General features: G+C 44.0%; 1 protein-coding gene across 7 annotated transcripts in view; it reads left to right on the forward strand.

The window, feature by feature from the left end:
* ADAT1 (adenosine deaminase tRNA specific 1) overlaps positions 1-19,503 on the forward strand; it is a 23,099-nt gene extending 3,596 nt beyond the window's left edge. For 6 of the 7 annotated variants that reach the window (XM_055413092.2, XM_055413097.2, XM_055413090.2 and 3 more), the window contains 8 exons: positions 40-108; positions 1,042-1,096; positions 1,828-1,958; positions 7,628-8,231; positions 10,081-10,226; positions 11,040-11,139; positions 16,565-16,651; positions 19,371-19,503. In XM_055413092.2, coding sequence (XP_055269067.2) covers positions 40-108; positions 1,042-1,096; positions 1,828-1,958; positions 7,628-8,231; positions 10,081-10,226; positions 11,040-11,139; positions 16,565-16,651; positions 19,371-19,503 — 1,325 coding nt within the window. The remainder of the gene's footprint in view (positions 1-39; positions 109-1,041; positions 1,097-1,827; positions 1,959-7,627; positions 8,232-10,080; positions 10,227-11,039; positions 11,140-16,564; positions 16,652-19,370) is intronic. The other variant, XM_055413100.2, reaches the window with a different exon arrangement.
* The last annotated feature ends 1,870 nt before the right edge of the window (positions 19,504-21,373 follow it).

Genomic DNA, 21,373 nt, shown 5'->3' on the forward strand with positions numbered 1-21,373 from the left:
TGAGAACTGATTTTATGATTTGCTTTTTTTCACCCTCAGTGACAAAGGAAGTTGTCTCAATGGGAACAGGAACCAAATGCATAGGCCAGTCCAAAATGAGGAAGAGCGGTAAGGCTGGGTGGGGTCTCAACAGGGCCTGTTAGGGAGTTTTAGAAAACCGGTGTCTGTGTCACCTGTTTCTCTTCCCGGCAGAGCAAAGGGGCCATATCACTAGGTGCTTGACCTTTCACTTCCTGCTGACTGTCGCTCCAGTTGGAAAGACAGAACTCATTTAAAGAACGGAAATAAGTTTCAGAAGCAAAGGCCACCAAGAACATCTTTCTGAGTGGGTTGAAAGTTGGCCAGTTATTTTCATGCTCAAACCAAAAGTTGCCTGAGTTTAGCTTTCCATAATACATCTGAAGCCCCAGAAAGCAATCATGAATTAAATGGAGATTTTAGCACAAGAAAGAGTAAGAAAATCCCTTAGAGGTCTGGCATCTTCACTTTCTGGATGCTAGTTAACAGATTCCTCCTCCAGTTTGCTTCCCTCATCTAGTTTTCCCAGGGATATGAGGACGCTGTTCAGGACCACCATTGATTGAATTCAATGGAATTGTATCACCATGGGCACAAGTATGGCACCAGAGTACAAAAGATCTGGACCTCTGTCCTCCAGAAAAAGATTTCCCTATAAATCAGGAGTTCTCAGCTAGGGGAGATTTGCCCCCCAGGAGACATTTGGCTGTCAAAGCTGGAAGAAGGGGAATATGCTAGTGGTCTCTAGTGAACAGAGGCCAGGAATGCTGCCAAACATCCTGCAGTGCACAGGACAGACACCCCACAGACACACAAACACACAAAGCATTTTCCAACCCGAAATGTCAGTAGTTGAAGAAACCCTGCTGTAAATGGTGGGCCAGTGATGATGGTACTGCTTTCTGCAAAACCCTCCAGGGGTTATGTGGCTAATCTGGGCACTGGGGAAAACTGCCCTGTCTGTTTTCAGGAGCCAGGGCCTCTCTGGGTTCCATGGTTTCACTAGTGTCTTGTCTGCCGCAGGTGACATCCTCAATGATAGCCATGCTGAGGTCATAGCCAGAAGGAGTTTCCAAAGGTAAAGCCACATCCCCAGAGAGCTTGATCTAGCATGGGTGGGGGCCCCAAAATTTGCATTTCTAATAAGCCCCCAGGAATACTGATCATGTCAGCCTCTGAACTGTACTTAAAATACAGTTGGCTTGGTCTAGACAGGGGTTCTCATGCTTGAGTGTGCTTGAGAATCACCTGGAGGGTATGTTAAAACCCAGATAGCTGGGCCCATCCCTACGGGTTCTGATTCAGCAGATCCAGGTGGAGCTTGAAAAGTTGCATTTCCATTTTATTTTTTAATGTTTATTTATTTGCCATCTCAGGTCTTAGCTGTGGCCCGTGGCATCTGTGTTGTGTCATGCAGGATCTCTTCCATGTGGCGCATGGGTTCCAGTAGTTGCGCCCTAGGGGCTTAGTTGCTCCACAGCACATGGAGTCTTAGTTCCCTGACCAGGGATCAAACCCTAATCCCCTGCATGGCAAGGCAGACTCTTAACCACTGGATCACCAGGGAAGTCTCAGAAGGTGCATTTCTAATAAATTCCAGCTGGTGCTGCTGGTTCATGGATCCCGTTTTGAGAATCGGTAGATCTTTCTTGTAATTCCAGGTCGCTACCAGTTTAATTGGTCTCCAGTATCTCTTTCCTTCTTAGTAATCACCCAACCAGAGTCTCTCCCTTGACCACAGAGATGGGTTGTTCGCTCTGGTAACGCCACCACCCGCCTCACACCCCCCCCACCCCTGTGTCCCATTAGGTACCTGCTCCATCAACTCCACTTGGCAGCTGCCCTGAAGGAGGATAGCATCTTTCTCCCAGGATCTCAGAGAGGACTGTGGAAACTCAGACCAGACCTCTTGTTTGTGTTTTTCTCCAGCCATACACCCTGTAAGTATATTCAAGTCTCTGGATTGATGTTACATTCATCTTTACTTCCTTATTGTTGTCTTAGCTGTGAGTATGTTTCTCAAAAAAAAACTCCTTAGCTAACATGTAGTTACAGCCAGTGACTGTGCCTTTTTGTGAACAGCCCAGTGTGCCTAATCACTTCTCTACCAAGGAAAGTGGAGGGCATGTCACTCACACTATTATTCAGTTCTCAGTTCCCAGTCAGGATCAGGAAGCTTAAAGGTCCAAAACCAACAATAGGGCTTAGAAGTCCAAAGCCCTGAGTTCTGTGGTGATTTATCCTGACACTCATTTCATTCATTCATTAAATACATCAGTTTCATTTAGTCACTCAGTCATGTCTGACCCTTTGTGACCCCATGGACTGCAGCACGCCAGGCCTTCCTGTCCATCACCAACTCCTGGAGTTCACTCAAACTCATGTCCATCAAGTCGGTGATGCCATCCAACCATCTCATCCTCTGTCATCCCCTTCTCCTCCTGACTTCAATCTTTCCCAGCATCAGGGTCTTTTCCAATGAGTCAGCTCTTTGCATCAGCTGGCCAAAGTATTGGAACTTCAGCATCAGTCCTTCCAATGAATATTTAGGACTGATCTCCTTTAGGATGGACTGGTTGGATCTTCTTGCAGTCCAAGGGACTCTCAAGAGTCTTCTCCAACACCACAGTTCAAAACCATCAATTCTTCGGCGCTCAGCGTTCTTTATAGTCCAACTCTCACATCCATACATGACTACTGGAAAAACCATAGCCTTGACTAGATGGACCTTTGTTGGCAAAGTAATGTCTCTACTTTTTAATATGCTGTCTAGGTTGGTCATAACTTTTCTACCAAGGGACAAGCGTCTTTTAATTTCATGGCTGCAGTCATGATCTGCAGTGATTTTGGAGCCCAAAAAAATAGTCTCTCACTGTTTCCATTGTTTCTCCATCTATTTGCCATGAAGTGATGGAACCAGATGCCATGATCTTCATTTTCTGGATGTTGAGTTTTAAGCCAGCTTTTTCACTCTCCTCTTTCACTTTCATCAGGAAGCTCTTTAGTTCCTCTTCACTTTCTGCCATAAGGGTGGTATCATCTGCATATCTGAGGTTATTGATATTTCTCCCAGCAATCTTGATTCCAGCTTGTGCTTCATCCAGCCTGGCATTTCATATGATGTACTCTGCATGTAAGTTAAATAAGCAGGGTGACAATATACAGCCTTGTCGTACTCCTTTCCTGATTTGGAACCAGTCTGTTGTTCCATGTCCAGTTCTAACTGTTGCTTCTTGACCTGCATACAGATTTCTCAGGAGGCAGGTCAGATGGTCTGTATTCCCGTCTCTTTCAGAATTTTCCACAGTTTGTTGTGATCCACACAGTCAAAGGCTTTGGCATAGTCAGTAAAGCAGAAGTACCTGTTTTTCTGGAACTCTTGCTTTTTCAATGATCCAACAGATGTTGGCAATTTGATCTCTGGTTGCTCTGCCTTTTCTAAATCCAGCTTGAACATCTGGAAATTCATGGTTCACGTACTGTTGAAGCCTGGCTTGGAGAATTTTGCATATCACTTTGCTAAGGAGTAAGATGAGTGCAATTGTGCAGTAGTTGAACATTCTTTGGCATTGCCTTTCTTTGGGATTGAAATGAAAACTGACCTTTTCCAGTCCTGTGGCCACTGCTGAGTTTTCCAGATTTGCTGGCATACTGAGTGCAGCACTTTAACAGCATCATCTTTTAGGATTTGAAATAGCCTAACTGGAATTCCATCACCTCCACCAGCTTTGTTCATAGTGATGCTTTCCTAAGGCCCACTTGACTTCGCATTCCAGGATATCTGGCTTTAGGTGAGTGATCCCACCATCGTGGTTATCTGGGTCATGAAGATCTTTTTTGTATAGTTCTTCTGTGTATTCTTGCCACCTCTTCATTAAACACATATTTTCTACTGTTTCTCAGGCAAGTGTGAAATATGGTTATGTAGCAGTGAATAAGACTAATCCCTCATTTACCCTTTAATTTTTCAGGAGATATAGATAGTCATCGTGAGTTAAAGTAGATTTTGATCAATTTAAGGGGATGTTCAGGTGCTGTAGTTGCATTAGGCAGGAAGACCAAACCTGGCCAAGGGGGTTTGTTTTTCTGTCTAAAAAATTGAGAAAAATTTCTACCCTTACAACTCAGGAATGATAATAAAATTTTCTCACCCAAAAAATTTTGAAATAAGGGTATGAGATTGTCTCATGGGTATTACACTAATCACTCTTTAGAGACAATAACTAAAGATCATAATTCAAATAAAAAATATAACTGTATGACAGAACAGAAAAATGACATACAGAGAAAGGGAGTTCTCATCCATACTCTGTTCTTAGCAATGCCTTTGGACAAAGGCACCCAAGGAGCAAAGGATATTCCTTAACTCAGTGTTTCTCAAACTGTAATATATATAATATGCACCCCAAGAACTTGTTAAACTGAACATTCAAGTATAGCAGCTCTGGAGTGGATCTGGAGGCCTGCATTTCTAACCAGCTCCCTGGCGATGCCAGAAGTATTACCCTGTGGATCACATTTTGACCCACCAGGGCCTGGTTGATCCCAGTAGCAGGTGTAGCATTCTTGTGGAGAGATTTATCTGGGGATTACAGCTAGCCTGACCACCTAATCAGACTATGACAATCAGTGGTCCACAGGCCGGTGCTGCTCTGTGAGGGAGCACTGCTCCATGGTCACATAAGAAAGCTCAGGACTCTTCAGTGAGTTTTTAGAAAGCTAATAATTTCTTTCCATTTTAAGCTTATAAGATCTTTATGTATTTTTAAATTAATGATAAATAAGCTTTTAAAAGATCTTACTTGATGGAATAAAAAGTTGACGACAACACTCTATTGATCTTAAAATTTTCTGGAGATTTTACAGGTCTGTGAAATCAAAATCTGGAACTGCTGATCTAACTCCCTGGGTCGTGGGCAATCTTTTACAGTGGGATGTCCCCACTGGGAGAAGAGAGAACACTCGAGAATGTGACGGTCTGGTTCACTTGGCATTTATTCCTCATTCAGTTCAGTTCAGTTCACTTCAGTCGCTCAGTCTTGTCCGACTCTCCGCGACCCCATGAATCACAGCACGCCAGGCCTCCCTGTCCATCACCAACTCCCGGAGTTCACTCAAACTCATGTCCACAGAGTCGGTGATGCCATCCAGCCATCTCATTCTCCGTCGTCCCCTTCTCCTCCTGCCCCCAACCTTTCCCAGCATCAGAGTCTTTTCCAGTGAGTCAACTCGTCGCATGAGGCGGCCAAAGTATTGCAGTTTCAGCTTTAGCATCAGTCCCTCCAATGAACACCCAGGATTGATCTCCCTTAGAATGGACTGGTTGGATCTCCTTGCAGTCCAAGGGACTCTCAAGAGTCTTCTCCAACACCACAGTTCAAAAGCATTGATTCTTCGGCGATCAGCTTTCTTCACAGTCCAACTCTCACATCCATACATGACCACGGGAAAAACCATTGCCTTGACTTACTAACTGTTAAGTTGGTGCCTGGGTTGGCTACTTCAGACTTGTACATTTGAGTTGTGTTAGCATGAGTCATGGAGAAGGCAATGGCAACCCACTCTAGTACTCTTCCCTGGAAAATCCCACGGACGGAGGACCCTGGTAGGCTACAGTCCATGGGATCGCGAAGAGTACAACACAACTGAGCGACTTCACTTTCACTTTTCACTTTCAGGCATTGGAGAAGGAAATGGCAACCCACTCCAATGTTCTTGCCTGGAGAATCCCAGGGACGGCAGAGCCTGGTGGGCTGCCGTCTATGGGGTCACACAGAGTCGGACACAACTGAAGCGACTTAGCAGCAGCAGCAGCAGCAGCATGAGTCAGGGAGAAGGCAATGGCACCCCACTCCAGTACTCTTGCCTGGAAAATCCCATGGACGGAGGAGCCTGGTAGGCTGCAGTCCATGGGGTCGCTAAGAGTCAGACACGACTGAGTGACTTCACTTTCATTTTTCACTTTCCTGCATTGGAGAAGGAAATGGCAGCCCACTCCAATGTTCTTGCCTGGAGAATCCCAGGGACGGGGGAGCCTGGTGCTGCCGTCTGTGGGGTCGCACAGAGTCGGTCATGACTGAAGTGACTTAACAGCAACAGCAGCATGAGTCAGACTCCCGAGTTCAAACATCGGTCACGATCAAATCTCTTGAGCCTTCGGAGTGGAAGGTGGGCCCTGGGGACTTCTTCAAAGTCACTGTCACTTTGTGAGGTCTCTGGAAGCCTGCCAGCCAGCCTCTCTGGCAACACTCCCATTTCTGCATTTTTTGCCTCTCCCACTCTTAGGTTATATAGATCACAGATGTATTATTTACACACTTTAGAAAAGCAGTACACATTAGGTTAGTGTTTGAAGAATCTCCCTTCTCATGGGAAAGCTATGCTTTTTACTGACCTTTGGTTTTCTTTGGTTCAGTGTAAACACAGAGTCAGAAATCTCTAAACCAGCACAGGGAAATACCAATTATGCAGGTCTTTACTGAGAGGATATGCAAGATGGGGAAATTATGAGCATTATTTGCCCAACTTACTTAACCATGAAATCAACCCTCCACTTTTATTTTCCAAGGTTAGTGGGGATAACACTCCACAAAATGCGCTTGGGAAACCGTGCTCATTTTAAACCAAGAGTCCCCAACTCAGGACAGTTTTGATCCCCAAGGGACACTTGGCAGCATCTGCAGACATTTTTGATGGTCAGACTCAGGTACTATCAGTATTTAGTAGGTAGAAACCAGAGAGACTGCTAAACATCCTGTGATAAATAGAACAAGCCCCCATGGCAAAGAATTCAGTTCAGTTCAGTCGCTCAGTCATGTCCGACTCTCCGTGACCCCATGAATCACAGCACGCCAGGCCTCCCTGTCCATCACCAACTCCCGGAGTTCACTCAAACTCATATCCACAGAGTCGGTGATGCCATCCAGCCATCTCATTCTCTGTCGTCCCCTTCTCCTCCCACCCCCAACCTTTCCCAGCATCAGAGTCTTTTCCAGTGAGTCAACTCGTCGCATGAGGTGGCCAAAGTATTGCAGTTTCAGCTTTAGCATCAGTCCTTCCAATGAACACCCAGGATTGATCTCCCTTAGAATGGACTGGTTGGATCTCCTTGCAGTACAAGGGACTCTCAGGGGTCTTCTCCAACACAATTATGTGGCCCCAAATGTCCATGTGGAGGTTGAGAAACCTTGGTCTAATCTAGTGGTTCCAAAACGTCCTGGGATCTTTGTTAAATGGTTCAATTTTTAAGACTCCTTCCACTGAGAGATTCTAGCTCATTGGGTCTAGGATAGGGTCATCAGCAAGAACCCCAGAGAATTGTTTTTAGGGAAATTTGGCCAAGTGTTCTTAATTCATCTCAGGTCAGCTGGGAGAAGAGTATTAAGTTTCATTTAAGCCGGTTGTTCTCAAACTCAAGGTTGTATCAGAATCACATGGAGAGCTTGTTAAAACAGACTGCTAGGTACCACCTCCAGCGTTTCTAATTCAACAGGTCTACCATGGGTCCCAAGATTTGGTATTTCTAACAGGTTCCCAGGGGATGCTCATACAGCTGGTCTGGGGGCCTCACTTGGGGAACAACTGATTTAAGGGATTTCTTCTCCTGCAGGTGGGGATGCCTCCATCATTCCAATGCTTGAGTTTGAAGATCAGCCTTGCTGTCCTGTCAATAGAGATTGGGCCCATAACTCATCAGTAGAAACTAGTGATAACCTAGAAGTTCCTGAAGATAAAAGCAAATGTGAAGACCCAGAGAGTCCTGTGACTAAAAAAATGAGGCTGGAGCCCAGGACTCCTGATGGTACAGCTCATCATCAGAGTTTTGGCAGTCAGGAAAGGGTCCCAAATCCACCAAATGTCAGCGGCTCTAATATCACGGCAGAGGAACTGGCCAGTGTCACTGGAATGACCCCTAGTGGTGCCAAAGTGGTGGACGTTTATAGAACTGGAGCCAAGTGTGTGCCTGGAGAAGCTGGAGACTTGGGGAAGCCTGGTGCTGCGTATCACCGGGTGGGGCTGCTCCGAGTGAAGCCAGGCCGGGGGGACAGGACTCACTCCATGTCCTGCAGTGACAAGCTGGCACGGTGGAACATCCTCGGATGCCAGGGGGCACTACTGATGCACTTCCTAGAAGAACCCATCTACCTGTCAGCTGTGGTCATTGGAAAGTGTCCCTACAGCCAGGAGGCCATGCAGAGAGCTCTGATTGGAAGGTGAGAGGGCAGGGAGGGAGCCGTCTTGCCGATAAAGAGTCTAGGAGTGTGTCCACGGAACCTGAACATAGATACAGACGTAGAAAAAGCTAGGCGTTTGTCCTAAGGAAGTGATTAAGAAACTGCTCAAAAGTTAGTTTTGTGTATACTAATTAAGAAAAGAAAAGGAAACCACACAAATGGCCAGATATAGAAGACTGTGATTGTTTTTTACAACTAATACTGATGAGAATTAAACATGGAAAAATGCTCATGATGTTTAAAGAGCAATTTAGAAGGTAAGATGAGTTCATTTCAGTCTTAAAATATATTATGTCCATAGGAAAAAAAATTATAGAAAGATATATACAAAGGTATTAATATGATTACCTCTGAGTTGTGGTATTATGGGTGATCTTTTTTTCTTCTTTATGATTACACTCCTTTTTTTTTTTGCAGTGCACATAGTTTGCTATTGTTATGTTTAAGAACACTCAAATATTAGTGTTAATTTTTAAAAAAGAAAAAAGATGAAGGATGACCACCCAAGTGTGATCTCTCTAAGGAAGGGCGACCACGCCTGATTCCTGCCATAGTACCAAGGGCAGAATACAGCCAGGGCCAGGGCAGCCTGGGCGCTCTTGTCAAATGCACTCTCCTAAAGCCAGCTTTTGGAAGCAGTACCAGGATATGACCCACTAATTCCACTCCCAGGTACATACCCAAAAGGAATGAGGACAGACATCCACATAAAGGATGTGCATGAGTGTTCAGAGCAACATTAGTCATAATACCCTGAAAGTGAAACAAGCCAAGTGTCCATCAGCTGCTCAACGGATCAATAAAAGATGGTAGCTCCTATAGTGGACTGTTAGTCAGCCACAAAAAGGGATGGAGTCTGATACATGTCACAACAGGGATGAACCTTGAAAACCTTATGCAAAGTGGAAGAAGCCACACGTATGATTTCATGAACTGAAATGTCCGAAGTAGGCAAATTCAGAGAAGGTAGATTCATGGATGCCGGGGGCTGGAGAAGGAGACACAGGGAGTTACTGCTGTTAAGGAGTGACTGGGGTTTCTCTCAGGGTGACAGAAATGTTAGATTTTGGTGCTTGCTGCACAACTCTGTGACTAAAAAGCAGTGAATTGTAACTTGAAATGGGCGAATTTTACAGTATATAAACTTATACCAATAAAGATGCTAAGGGGGAAAAAAGGCAAAATGGCAACCCACTCCAGTGTTCTTGCCTGGAGAATCCCAGGGACAGGGGAGCCTGGTGGGCTTCCGTCTATGGGGTCACACAGAGTCGGACACGACTGAAGTGACTTAGCAGCAGCAGCAGACACGGTGCCCAAGGCATTGTCTCTGTTTCCATGTTTTCTTGACTCTGAGGCTGTAAGTTGAATACTCAATTTAGACCTACTTCATGTTGGCATCTACTTTGTGTGAAGTAGAAAAAAGTGAAGTTGTATATTACAGAATAATTATGGTTTCTGGTATATTTTAATGACTCCTTAGGAAGCTACTGCCAACAAGTTAATATTTCTGCTTAAGGTCTTCAAATCTTTCAAACCCAATACAAGGAACAGAGTTTGGTGCTACTGGAGTCCCTGAGGGACAGTGATAAGTTCATAGCTTCACTTCAGAGTGACGGAAGTGATTTTCCCTCATTCATAAGGCTCAGAGGATCTAGGTTCTGTTCTGTCACTACCTCCTATACTATCCCCATAAATAAATAAACAAATGCACACACCTTCTAAAGCTTTTGCCTCTTGCTGAGACATGGGTGGTGATGTGGTGCACAGCCCTAGATATTCTCTTTGTTGAGGAGCGAGCCAAACTTCATGCATTTTTCCTCACATTTAGGTGTCAGAACGTCTCGGCTCTGCCAGAAGGCTTTGGAGTTCAAGAAGTGAAAATACAGCAGTCAGATTTACTGTTTGAACAGAGCCGCTGTGCAGTGCAGACGAAAAAGGCTGACAGCCCAGGCCGACTTGTTCCTTGTGGGGCAGGTGAGGGGTCCAGGTTCCACTTGCTCTGGAGGCACCTGTCCTCAGACTGTAGAGTGTCCTGGGAGACACTGCATCCTCCCCGCCTGGGATAGCACTTTCCCACACAAGTTGTCAATGATGTGGGCTCAGGAGACTCCCACACTGGGTCAGGACCATGCTGTGGGACCCTGGGTAACGTTTTCTCTCTCAGCCTCAGTTTCTTCATCTTCACATAAGAATTTGTCATTTATTTGTCAGGGTTGTTATGAGGAATAAATGAGAGATTCTTTTTCATGCATTTGCTGCGTGTCCTGCTGCTGCTGCTAAGTCACTTCAGTCGTGTCCGACTCTGTGTGACCCCATAGACGGCAGCCAACCAGGCTCCCCCATCCCTGGGATTCTCCAGGCAAGAACACTGGAGTGGGTTGCCATTTCCTTCTCCAATGTGTGAAAGGGAAAAGTGAAAGTGAAGTCGCTCAGTCATGTCCGACTAGTAGCGACCCCATGGACTGCAGCCCACCAGGCTCCCCTGTCCATGCGATTTTCTAGGCAAGAGTACTGGAGTGGCTTGCCATTGCCTTCTCCGTGCTGCGTGTCCAGAATATAATAAATGTTTCAACAGTTGTTAGCCCTGATGGTGATGATGATGAAGAATCATAAGCTACTTTATACTCTTATACTCCAGAGGGCAAGCGTCAGAGTGACAGCCACTGTCTGTGACGTCATATCCAATTCTCACGGGTCTGCAGTGGTAGGGAAATATTCTTACTGAAATACCTCTGACAATTACAGAAAACTGAACAGCTTTAACCTTAGAATCTTACCTTTTCCTAGCCATCAGCTGGAGTGCAGTGCCTGAGCAGCCCCTGGATGTCACCACCAATGGCTTTCCCCAGGGGACAACAAAGAAAGGAATTGGACGCCTTCAGGCCAGGTACAGAATACTGGGGCAGGAGGTGGTGGCAGTGTGTTCCCACCCCACCACCCTCCAATTCCAGAACATTTCCATCCCCATAGAAAGAGCCCCTTCACCCATGAGCAGTCCCTCCCCTCCTGTTCTCTCACCCTTGGCGGCCACAGGTTTACTTTCTGTTTTTATGGATTTACCTGTTCTAGACTTTTCTCTGCATGAAATCATATAGGATGTGGCTTCTTTCACTTAGCATGAGGTTTTCAAGCTTCATCCATGTTGTACTGTGTGTCACTCCTTCATTCTTTTATTCCATCATACGGCTATACCAGTTTGGAGCGGGGCGCTGGTGTTTTTAGTTTTAATTTTTTGGCTGTACAACTTGTAAGATCTCAGTTCCCTGACCAGGGATCAAACCCTTGCCCCTGCAATGGAAATGCAGAGTCCCAACCACCGGACTGCCAGGGAATTCCCTGGGTATACCAGGTTTTTAATCTGGTCCATTGAGAAGGATAAGAGAGTAAACAAACAAAGTGTGTCTACGTGTGTTAGAATAAAGATAGGCCTAGGTTGAATGTGAATGTGTGATGTTTAAAAAAAAATTATGTATGTATGTGTAGCTTTCCTAGCTCTTTGATGCACCAATCAGCAATGTTAACCAACTCACCAGGGAGACATTAATATCTAAGAAAGTAATCCTCACTGCTAAAAGGAACTAGGGCTTATTGGAACACAGCATCTAGCAGTCACCAAGATGGTTTTGCTCCACAGATGACATTAATGGTTATTATTGGGTGAGTGTCTTTGACAGAGAAGTTATTAGTGTAGTCACTCTGTTCTGTTGTTGAACAAGTCTTGAGAAAGGTCTTATTTCTCTGGAGGGAGACCTTTTCCAGCAAAGGAGATATTCCCAATTTATCTTTATAGATATAATACCTAAACATTACTCATGAGGTGACTTAGACCAAAAGCACTCATAAGAGAAAGCACCATTTGGTGCCCCAGAGGGAAGCATGTTGAAAACATTTACAGATCTGTTCTCAAAAGCTGCTACACTCTCTGTCATTGATGGCTTCTCACGGTGGCGCTAGAGGCCTTGATGTTTCACCACAGTGTTGGTGGTGAACAGAATCCAGCTAACTCCTTCCTGTGAGGTTTAAGCGATGTGTTTCTTTAATAAACCTCGAGTGGGTCCCTTCTCCAGACTACAGAGCATGGCATGGTTGATTGCTGAGGCTTCTTGTTCTTGTAAATGAAATTCCTTACCATATTTCATTAATGTTCTGTAATTATATAGCCAGATGTTCTTTCATAGTTGTACATCAGCAGCCACTGGGTGTTAGCAAAAATCTCATGGGCTCTCCTATCAGTATTTCAAAGGGAAACATGAGCATCTGGGGTAAGATATTAGCTTATTTTTTGTATTCCTCTTTTGCTGATTCTGGGTGATGTGGGCAGTGGAAATGTTGGCTCTGTAAGACTCTAGACTTCCTGAAAATGTGTGATCATGTCACCAAAAATGGTTGCAGACTCTTAAATCTAGAAATGAAGTCTTTGATTCTAGGTAATGGTGAGCATATCCGCTTATCTACCTGAAAGCATACATGCAATAAAGAATAAATAATGTTTGTTTTTAAATGGGTAAAACCAACCGTGATATAGTACTAATTATCTGAAAAAATTTTCTAGATCGTCCCTTTTTTGAGGGTCATGAACTTCTGGCTTTACTCTTAATATGTTTCTGTTAGCTATATAAACTTCATTCTCTTTTTATGTTTAGGCCTTGAAAGCACAGGGAGCTGCCAGATAGCCTCATTTTCTTGTCCTGTATGAGATTTTTCCAGGACCATCACTTCCCTGCTCCAATATGTAGAATCATTTCTCTCTAAAGTTCCCTGGTTCTATTACAGGAGAATAATATCAGCACCTGAAATCCATGCTCAAAGCATCCATGTTTAATTGTTTCTTACAAGTCTTAAAGTGTGTTAGGTTGATCTAGCTAGTTGGTATGCCAGTGAATGAACTAGGCAAAATATTATGTTAAGCTGTGAGACTTGGCTAAAAGTAATTTCTAAATTGTCTAATCGGTCAGTATGAATTAGTCAGCATTATTCACACTTAAACTACTGGATAAATAAAAGATTTAACATTCCAGTTGCCTTTGGTGACCACCCTTTGGATATATTTTCACTAACATTGAACAGATTATTTTGTTCTTGAGTAATAATTTTCAGTTCTAATGCAATAATATAAACACTTGCCCTGTATTTTAGTTCTGTAATTTAAGTTCTGTTTCAGGGGATTGGTATTTCAATCTGACAGTTCTTACTTAGTGGCAGCTTTAGCTCCAGCTCCTTATTAGCTCTACCAGCCGACTTTATTAATTGAGTGGAAAAAATATGAGCACTTTGAGCTACAGGAAGTTCACTTATCTGACATCTTTCTGGTACACCTGCAGTGACCCAATACGTGGTTATATATAAAAGGCTGTCATACAGTACAAGCTCCCTGTCAAAGAAACTCATTTTATTCTCTTTATAGAAAAAGAAACTATAGTAATTTTATTGAAATCTATGTTTTAAGTGAATACATATCAAACTTAGAATATTTTATGTGTGTATATGTATGTATGTCTCTTTCTGGGCATTCTGTTCTGTTCCATTGGTCTGTTTTTCCCTGCACCAAAACCATACTCTTAATTACCATAGCTTTATAATAAGATGATATCTTATTAGAGGAAAAGTCCCCTTGCTTTGTCTTTCAAGAGTGTCTCGGCTTTTCTTAGACTTTAAATCTAAATATCAACCTGGGGAGATTTGAGATCTTTCATTGTTAGGTCTTCAAACCAGGAGTATGGTGTTTATCTCTCTATATAATGCTGGTGCCAAATTGGCAACTGTGCCCCAAATTTAAAATAGTTTTGAAAGTTGACTTATTTAGGTCTTATTACATATATTTCAGTAAAGTTTTATGATTTCCACATCTTTTATTAGATTTATTTCTTGATGTTGTATTCCTTTTCTGTTGCTATATAACAGATTACACCCTCACCCCATGGCGGGGTGGGGGAGAAGACCTTAGTGGCTGAAAACAACAATTAACATTGTTTTACAGTCTCTGTGGTTCAGGAATTTGGGAGGAGCTTAGCTGGATAATTCTGACTCAGGGGCTCATGAGGTTGCACTCTATTATGTCAGCCAGCATTGCAGTCATCGAAAGCTTGACTGGGGCTGGAGGATCCAGTTTCCAGTGGCTCTCTCATGTGACTGCCAAATCAGAGCTAGCTGGCTGTTGGCAGGAGGCCTCAGTTCCTCTCAGCCTGGGTCTCTGCATGATACTACAGGTATTCATCTTTACAGTGTGATGGCTGGTTCCTCCCTGCCGAGAGCATGCATCCCAAGAGAGCAGGGCAGAAGCCACGGACTCTTTTATGAGTAGCTTCAGAAGTCACATTCCAACCCAATCTTCTAATTGTTACTGGAGTCAGCCCTGTTCTACGTGGGATGGCATTGCATAAGGGCTTGAATGCCAGGAGGCAAGAATCACAATTCAGAGATTGCTACCACTGATGCTATTTAAGTCATTTCCTTTATTTCATTTTCTGGTCATTGCTACTGCAGTCAATTTCTATTTTGTTTATTTCTTTCTTATAATAAATGTATCCAGCAACATTGCTAACTCTTACTATTCTACTAATATATGTATGAATTCTTTTAAAAATTTTTAATGTAGACTATCTTTTGCAAATAGTATTTCCTTTCCAAGTTCCCACTCCTTTTATTTTATTTTTTTCTCACGTACTGTGCTAACCAGAAGTGACAATACCACAGTCATCTCTGAATAATGTCTTCAGTTTTTACTTTTCAATCTTTATTCCTTGTCTTACTAGCCAGACCTTCTGTATAACGTTGAATAAAAGCAGTGATAGCAAGTATCCCTCCTTATCATTCTTGATTTTAAGAACATGTATCAACTGCAGGATTTTTATAGATACCCTTTATGAATTTAAATACTGTCTTTCCTAGTCCTAGTTTGCCAAAAGGTTTTAAATCATTCAGTGGATGTTGAATTATAACAAATGCATTTTCTGTACATATTTTCCTCTTAGTACTTTCTCCTTTGGTCTGTTAATGAGATCCATTAGTTTTTTGGTTGTGTTGTTGTTTGTTTGTTTCATGTTAAAGCACCCTACTTCCCTGGAGGTCGAGTGATTAGGACTCTGGCTTCCCTTGTGGCTCAGCTGGTAAAGAATCCACCTGCAATGCAGGAGACCTGGGTTCAATCCCCAGGTTGGGAAGATCCCCTGGAGGAGGGAAAGGCTACCCACTCTAGTATGCTGGCCTGGAGAATTCCATGGACTGTGTAGTCCATGGGGTCGCAAAGAGTCAGACACAACTGAGTGACTTTCACTTCACTTCACTGCTGTGGGCCTGGGTTCAATCCTTGGTCTGGATCCTTGTAGCATAGCACAGCCAAAAACAAAAAGCAAGCAAACAAACAAGCCTTATGTTCCTGAATGACTGCAGCCACTCTAACACAGATAAGGCCCAGAGAGAGTGGCATGCGGGGACTCAGGTTCCCCTTTAAGCAATGATGTCTCCAGTAGGCTCAGTCCCAGCCAGGTAAGGGAGCTTTTCAGCAGACGGTACAGTTCCCTGTTTCATATATGCCAGCGATGGCCTCTGTGTCTCTCTCAGCTGATGGTACGATTTTCAAGGATGGAGAGGGATATGGTATGTAAAATAAGACTGTACCTTGTTGGCACACACAACGCTTCCCAGCTTCTAAATCAGCCCATGAATTGTGTATATGAGGGAAAGGAAGGAGGCACATGCACTCTAGGCCCAAGCTATTATGAATGAGCAAAACCAAGAAGACCCAAGTCACTGGTAAGGAATTAACACTGACTTCCTTCACTACTTCCAACTATGACCATCATGAAGCTTGATTCAGAAGCAAAGGATTCACCTCCCAAGGACTGTAATGCCCATAGGAGGAATCTAGAGATTCTTCCTCAGGTGCCTGGGCTGAATGGACTTTATAACCACAGTTCATACGGGGAGCAACACTCAAGTCTCTGAAACAAACCTTTCAATGTCTTGTAAGCAGTGTTACCCAAGGGGCCAGCTCCCTTGAAAGGAGGTAGCCAAAAATAACAGCTGATGGGTATCCTTGGGGGCAGAATTTAGTAATTCCCTTGTCTTTAGCCCATTTCAGCCTGTCACCTTGATGATTTCACTGCTGATAACGTTTATGAAATGAGAATCATTTTTGTGTCTCAACCTAATCAGACTCTCAGGTCTGGATTTTTCTTGCCAAGCATTGGTGAAAACGGGGGCTCAGGACATTCAGACCTAGAAAGATACCGTGTGAAGCCCAGTATCTTTGATGGTGGCCTGGTGCATATTAAACACTTAATAAATCCTCTTGATATTCTTTTTTCAAACAGATCCCGAATCAGCAAAGTAGAGCTCTTTAGATCATTCCAGAAGCTGCTAAGCAGTATTTCAGAGGACAAGTGGCCAGACTCACTCAGGTGATGCCTTTGACTTACATTTTTCATATTTAGGAGGACTTCTATTTATGAATGGCTGGAAGTTTTGGCAGAGGTGGTGGTTCAGTCCCCATAACCCCAGCTGCAGACATGTGTGTGTCCTGAGATGTGATGGGTGCAGAGTTGGTGGGACAGAGTCACAGAGCCTGTGGGTAGAATTGGGGCCTGGCCCATCCCAGGTCCTCCTCTATTCCACTTCCAGATGGAGAGCCCCGTGAAAATGTGAGTGCTGAGTGTTGGGAATATCATTCTCTCTTCCTTTCGTTCAATCAGTGGTTGTGAACTAAAGCTCGGTGACTTAAACTACTTTCCAAACAGGAATGTAGAGACTATAAAACCACTTTATGAGCAGGTGGATGGGTGGAATTCAGATGCTAGCAGAGTCAGGCCAAATCTCACTGGGTAAGGGTACAGTCCCCACAAACTGACCTCAGTTCGTAACACCAGCCGTATTCTAGGGGGCCCCAAAGCCACTTACACTTCTGACCAACTGACTACAAACCCAGGTTCTGACTACCCCCTCAGGTTCAATAATTCACTAGAAAAACTTACAGAACTCAGGAAAGCACCATACTTTCAATTCCTTTTATTGTAAAAGATACGAATAAGGACCAGATAAAAGAAAGGACACATAGGGCAAGGTCTGCAAAGGTATCCAACCTGCTACTTCTGTGTTCCCAGGATGCATCACCCGCCCAGCATATCACTGTCTGTCACCAACCAGGGAACCTGACACACGTTTCAGTGCCTAGAGTGTTTATTGGGGTTTCATCATCAAGCATGAGTTATGGAATCACTGGCCACACGATGTGATTGAACTCAATTTTTACCTTCTCTTCTCCCCACCCCAGGATGTCAGATATCAGATGACTCAGGGTCCCAACTTTCTAATCTCACGGTTGATCTTTCAGCCACAGCCAGCCCATCCTGAAACTATCTAGGGCCCACCTCGTTAAGCAAAAAGTTGAGATCAAGGGGTCCACCATGAATAACAAAGACACTCCTAACGTCAAGGAAGTTCTGAAAGTTTAGAGGTTCCCTCCCAGGAATTAGCAAAAAAGACCAGCCAAATTCTTTCTTATACAGCAGTGGGGAAGCCAAGGAGTAGCTAGACACTTCCATATGAAGAGGCTGCTACCTGTTTTCACCATCATGTCAATGCCCTCCAGTCATCCATGGTCAGTTTGCTTGTTTCTTGTCTGGAAGAATCAATCAGATTGGAACTGGGTGGGTTGCTATACATTATATGCCTTGAAAACAAATCTGGACTGAGGTAAGGAGAGATTTCACTTGAAGGCTTTGTTGCAGTAAGAGACAGGGCCTGTTTCAGTGGGCGGAGAAGGACTAATGCAGTAGCAAGAGCATCAGAATCTTAAGGTCTGTAAGCCTCTCGAAAAGCATGTGCAGAGGAGAAGTTCTGTCTAAGCAAAGCTAGAGCTGGAAGTGTGGGCGTGAGGTGAGCAAGTAGTGTGACGGGACCATTGAACAGGAAGTGTCGGTCCTCAGGATTGGCTGTTAAAAGAAAGGGTTGGTACACCTGCCCATGCCAGCTCAGGCAGAGTGGCTTAAAGTTCGGGGGTCTGCAGGAAGGTGAGAAGCATAACTGGTAATTAATATTTGGTCCAATTATCAGGCATTTTGACAAGATTTTGTCAGTGGGTACAAACAGTTCAGCTAATCATTAAGAGACAAAAAAACAGGTGCTTGGAGGGTCTGTGTCTAGCCTTGTTACAGGTAAACCAGGGGGGCATCCATGAGTCTAAGTCATGAAGAAAGGTGATTCTTTCCAGTCTGCCATTTCCCACAACACAGAAATATAGGAAGGAGATTTCTTAACCATCACTTGTTTTAGAAACTGAGGGCTCAGGTAAAGTTTAATATTGTCATGCATGTAGCTCCCATCCATTAACCACCAAAAAGCTATGGGAAATTGATCAAAGAACTAGAATCAGTGTCTGCTACAGTTAGCAACTCGGCTCTGTGCTGTAGTGAGTGAAGAAACAACTTGGGTCTCCTAAGACCTTTGCAAAGAACGAAAGAGGAGAAGCAGGATAAAACCTGAATCAATGAGCTGTGAGTCTCACTTTCTTTATCTATGAGATGACAAGGACATAGTTCAGGTCAGGGCTGGGTCAAGAAGAGGACTTTGAGAAGCCTGACTCAAGTTTGATCCAAGGAAAGAATCTTTGTCTCAAGAAAATCTTTTTACCTGGGTATAAATGTTACAGACATTACTCAGCACATTAGCCATTCTTCAGCAGTCAGAGACACTGAAGGATTTGGGAAGGGGTGTTGGCTTTCATTACACAGGAGAATATGACTAAGATGAAAAGTACTTTGGGAAAATGCAGTTGAGAAGTGTCTTAACGGCTCGATCCTAACAGTGAAGATTATAGCCATGTAGAAAATTTTAAACCAATACAGTTATTCTTTTTTATCTGATTCCACCAAGACCAAAAAAAGAAAGAAAGAAAAAAAAAACAGACTAGTATTCTGTTTATTTTTACCTATTTTAATCCCACATTGTTTTCTAGTGAATTTCCTACAAAGGAGCTAAGAGTCACTCTAGGACAGCATAACAGAATCCTTCTGGTCTAAGTCTCTTGTAATAAGCCTGTCCAGCCAGTTGCTGCAGTGTCTTTCTGGCCACAGTGGTGAGCTGTCCAGTGAGAACGTGTGTGCTTGGTGTTGTGTGCATTAGGGTGCAGAAGCTAGCGACCTACCAAGAGTACAAGGAGGCTGCATCCACTTACCAGCAGGCCTGGAGTGCGCTCCGCAAGCAGGCGTTTGGATCCTGGATCAGAAATCCCCCAGATTATCACCAGTTTAAGTGAGCAACAGGTGTTTTCCATTCATTCATCCTAGACCACCATCTTCCTACATGCCGAACAGGCCTTAGATTTTCTTGTGGCTGATCGGGAAAAAAAGACTGCCATCGACCAGAGCGATAGATCTCTTCTATGTCAGATGGGTGAAATTTTGGACATGGAATAAACTATACTTGATTGAACTATGCTTTCAAACTGTGATGCTGGAGAAGACTCTTGAGAGCCCTTGGACAGCAAAGAGATCAAACCAGTCCATCCTAAATCCTGAATATTCATTGGAAGGACTGGTACTGAGGCTGAAGCTCCAGTACTTTGGCCACCTGATGCAAAGAACTGACTCATTAGAAAAGACCCTGATGCTGGGAAAGATTGAAGGTAGAAGGGGAAGAGGGCGACAGGATGAGGTGGTCGGATGGCATCACCAATTCAGTGGACATGAACTTGGGCAAATTCTGAGAGATGGTGAGGGACAGGGAGGCCTGGGGTGCTGCAGTCCATGGGATTGCAGAGTTGGACACTACTTGGCAACCGAACAATAATAGTACTTGATTAGTACTTGATGTAGCTCTCTGCTAAAACAGCATCTTGCTAGTGACCTTGGTGTGTGTCCTGCATTTTACTGCTTCTCTAAAAATAAGAACTGGAATGTGATGCTCTAGAAGTACTCTGCAGTAGCTCCACTTTGTGTGTTCCTCATTGATTCAGCAAGTATTGGGCTGAGATGATGTTTGAATCTCTGCAAACTTTAGAGATTCACCTGTCATAATGGACATGTATTTTGTATAACCAGCCTTGCTTCCTTTGAAGAACCACCCTTTTCTGCTTTATCCCTGAGACTCGGGTGAAGTGAACTTTCCTTGTTGACTCCAGCAGTGTGAGCCAACCCTGAACAGTCCTGGAACTAATACCAGAGCGATCAGGAAAGATTCTCTCTCTTCTCGTATTGGGAGATGTGAGCGCCAGGTAACCCAGAACTGCCTGGGGCTGCCTTTGCCCATGGTGCAGAGACAGCCAGCTGGAGAAAACGGTGATGAAGGAAACTGCCCAGAGGATGAAGGCTCTCGTGACCTTGTCTGGGTGCCTGAAACTAGTGCCCACTCTGGACTTCAATGATGTGAGATAAATTGCTCTTGTTATTTGGAGTAAGCCCATTTGACTCCGTTTTCTGTGACTTTCATTGGAAAGAGTTCTGTCTAAAAGGCCAAACAAAAGTCCCTGTAGCAACTCAGCAGCACACCTAGAAACCAGGCTTGTTTTTCCTAACATCTAGTATTTAACTCGGAGAAGGCAATGGCACCCCTCTCCAGTACTCTTGCCTGGAAAATCCCATGGACGGAGGAATCTGGTAGGCTGCAGTCCATGAGGTCGCTGAGAGTCGGACACAACTGAGTGACTTCACTTTCACTTTTCACTTTCATGCATTAGAGAAGGAAATGGCAACCCACTCCAGTGTTCTTGCCTGGAGAATCCCAGGGATGGGGGAGCCTGGTGGGAGGCCGTCTATGGGGTCGCACAGAGTCAGACACGACTGAAGCGACTTAGCAGCAGCAGCAGTATTTAACTCTCAACCTCTTCACACTCTAATATACTGACTGAAAGTGGAAGTTCTCTGTGTTGGGATTACTCAAGGACCTTGTTGGTTCTTCAGTATTTCTTTATAGCTTTAAATATTTTTAATAACAGCTTTATTGAGATGTAATTCACATACCAAAAAATTCATCCATTTAAAATGTACAGTTTAGTGGTTTTTAGTATATCCACAAAGATGTGCAAAATCACCACAGTCAATTTTAGAACATTTTTGTTCTAAATTGGGTGTGGGGGGTGCTATCTGACCCAGTACAGTACTCATTAGCAGCCGCTCCTCATATCCCCT

The sequence above is a fragment of the Moschus berezovskii genome, chromosome 22 (assembly GCF_049115385.1).
Source record: "Moschus berezovskii isolate FMDL1 chromosome 22, NW_MosBer_1.0, whole genome shotgun sequence".
In the NCBI taxonomy this organism is placed as follows: Eukaryota; Metazoa; Chordata; class Mammalia; order Artiodactyla; family Moschidae; genus Moschus; species Moschus berezovskii.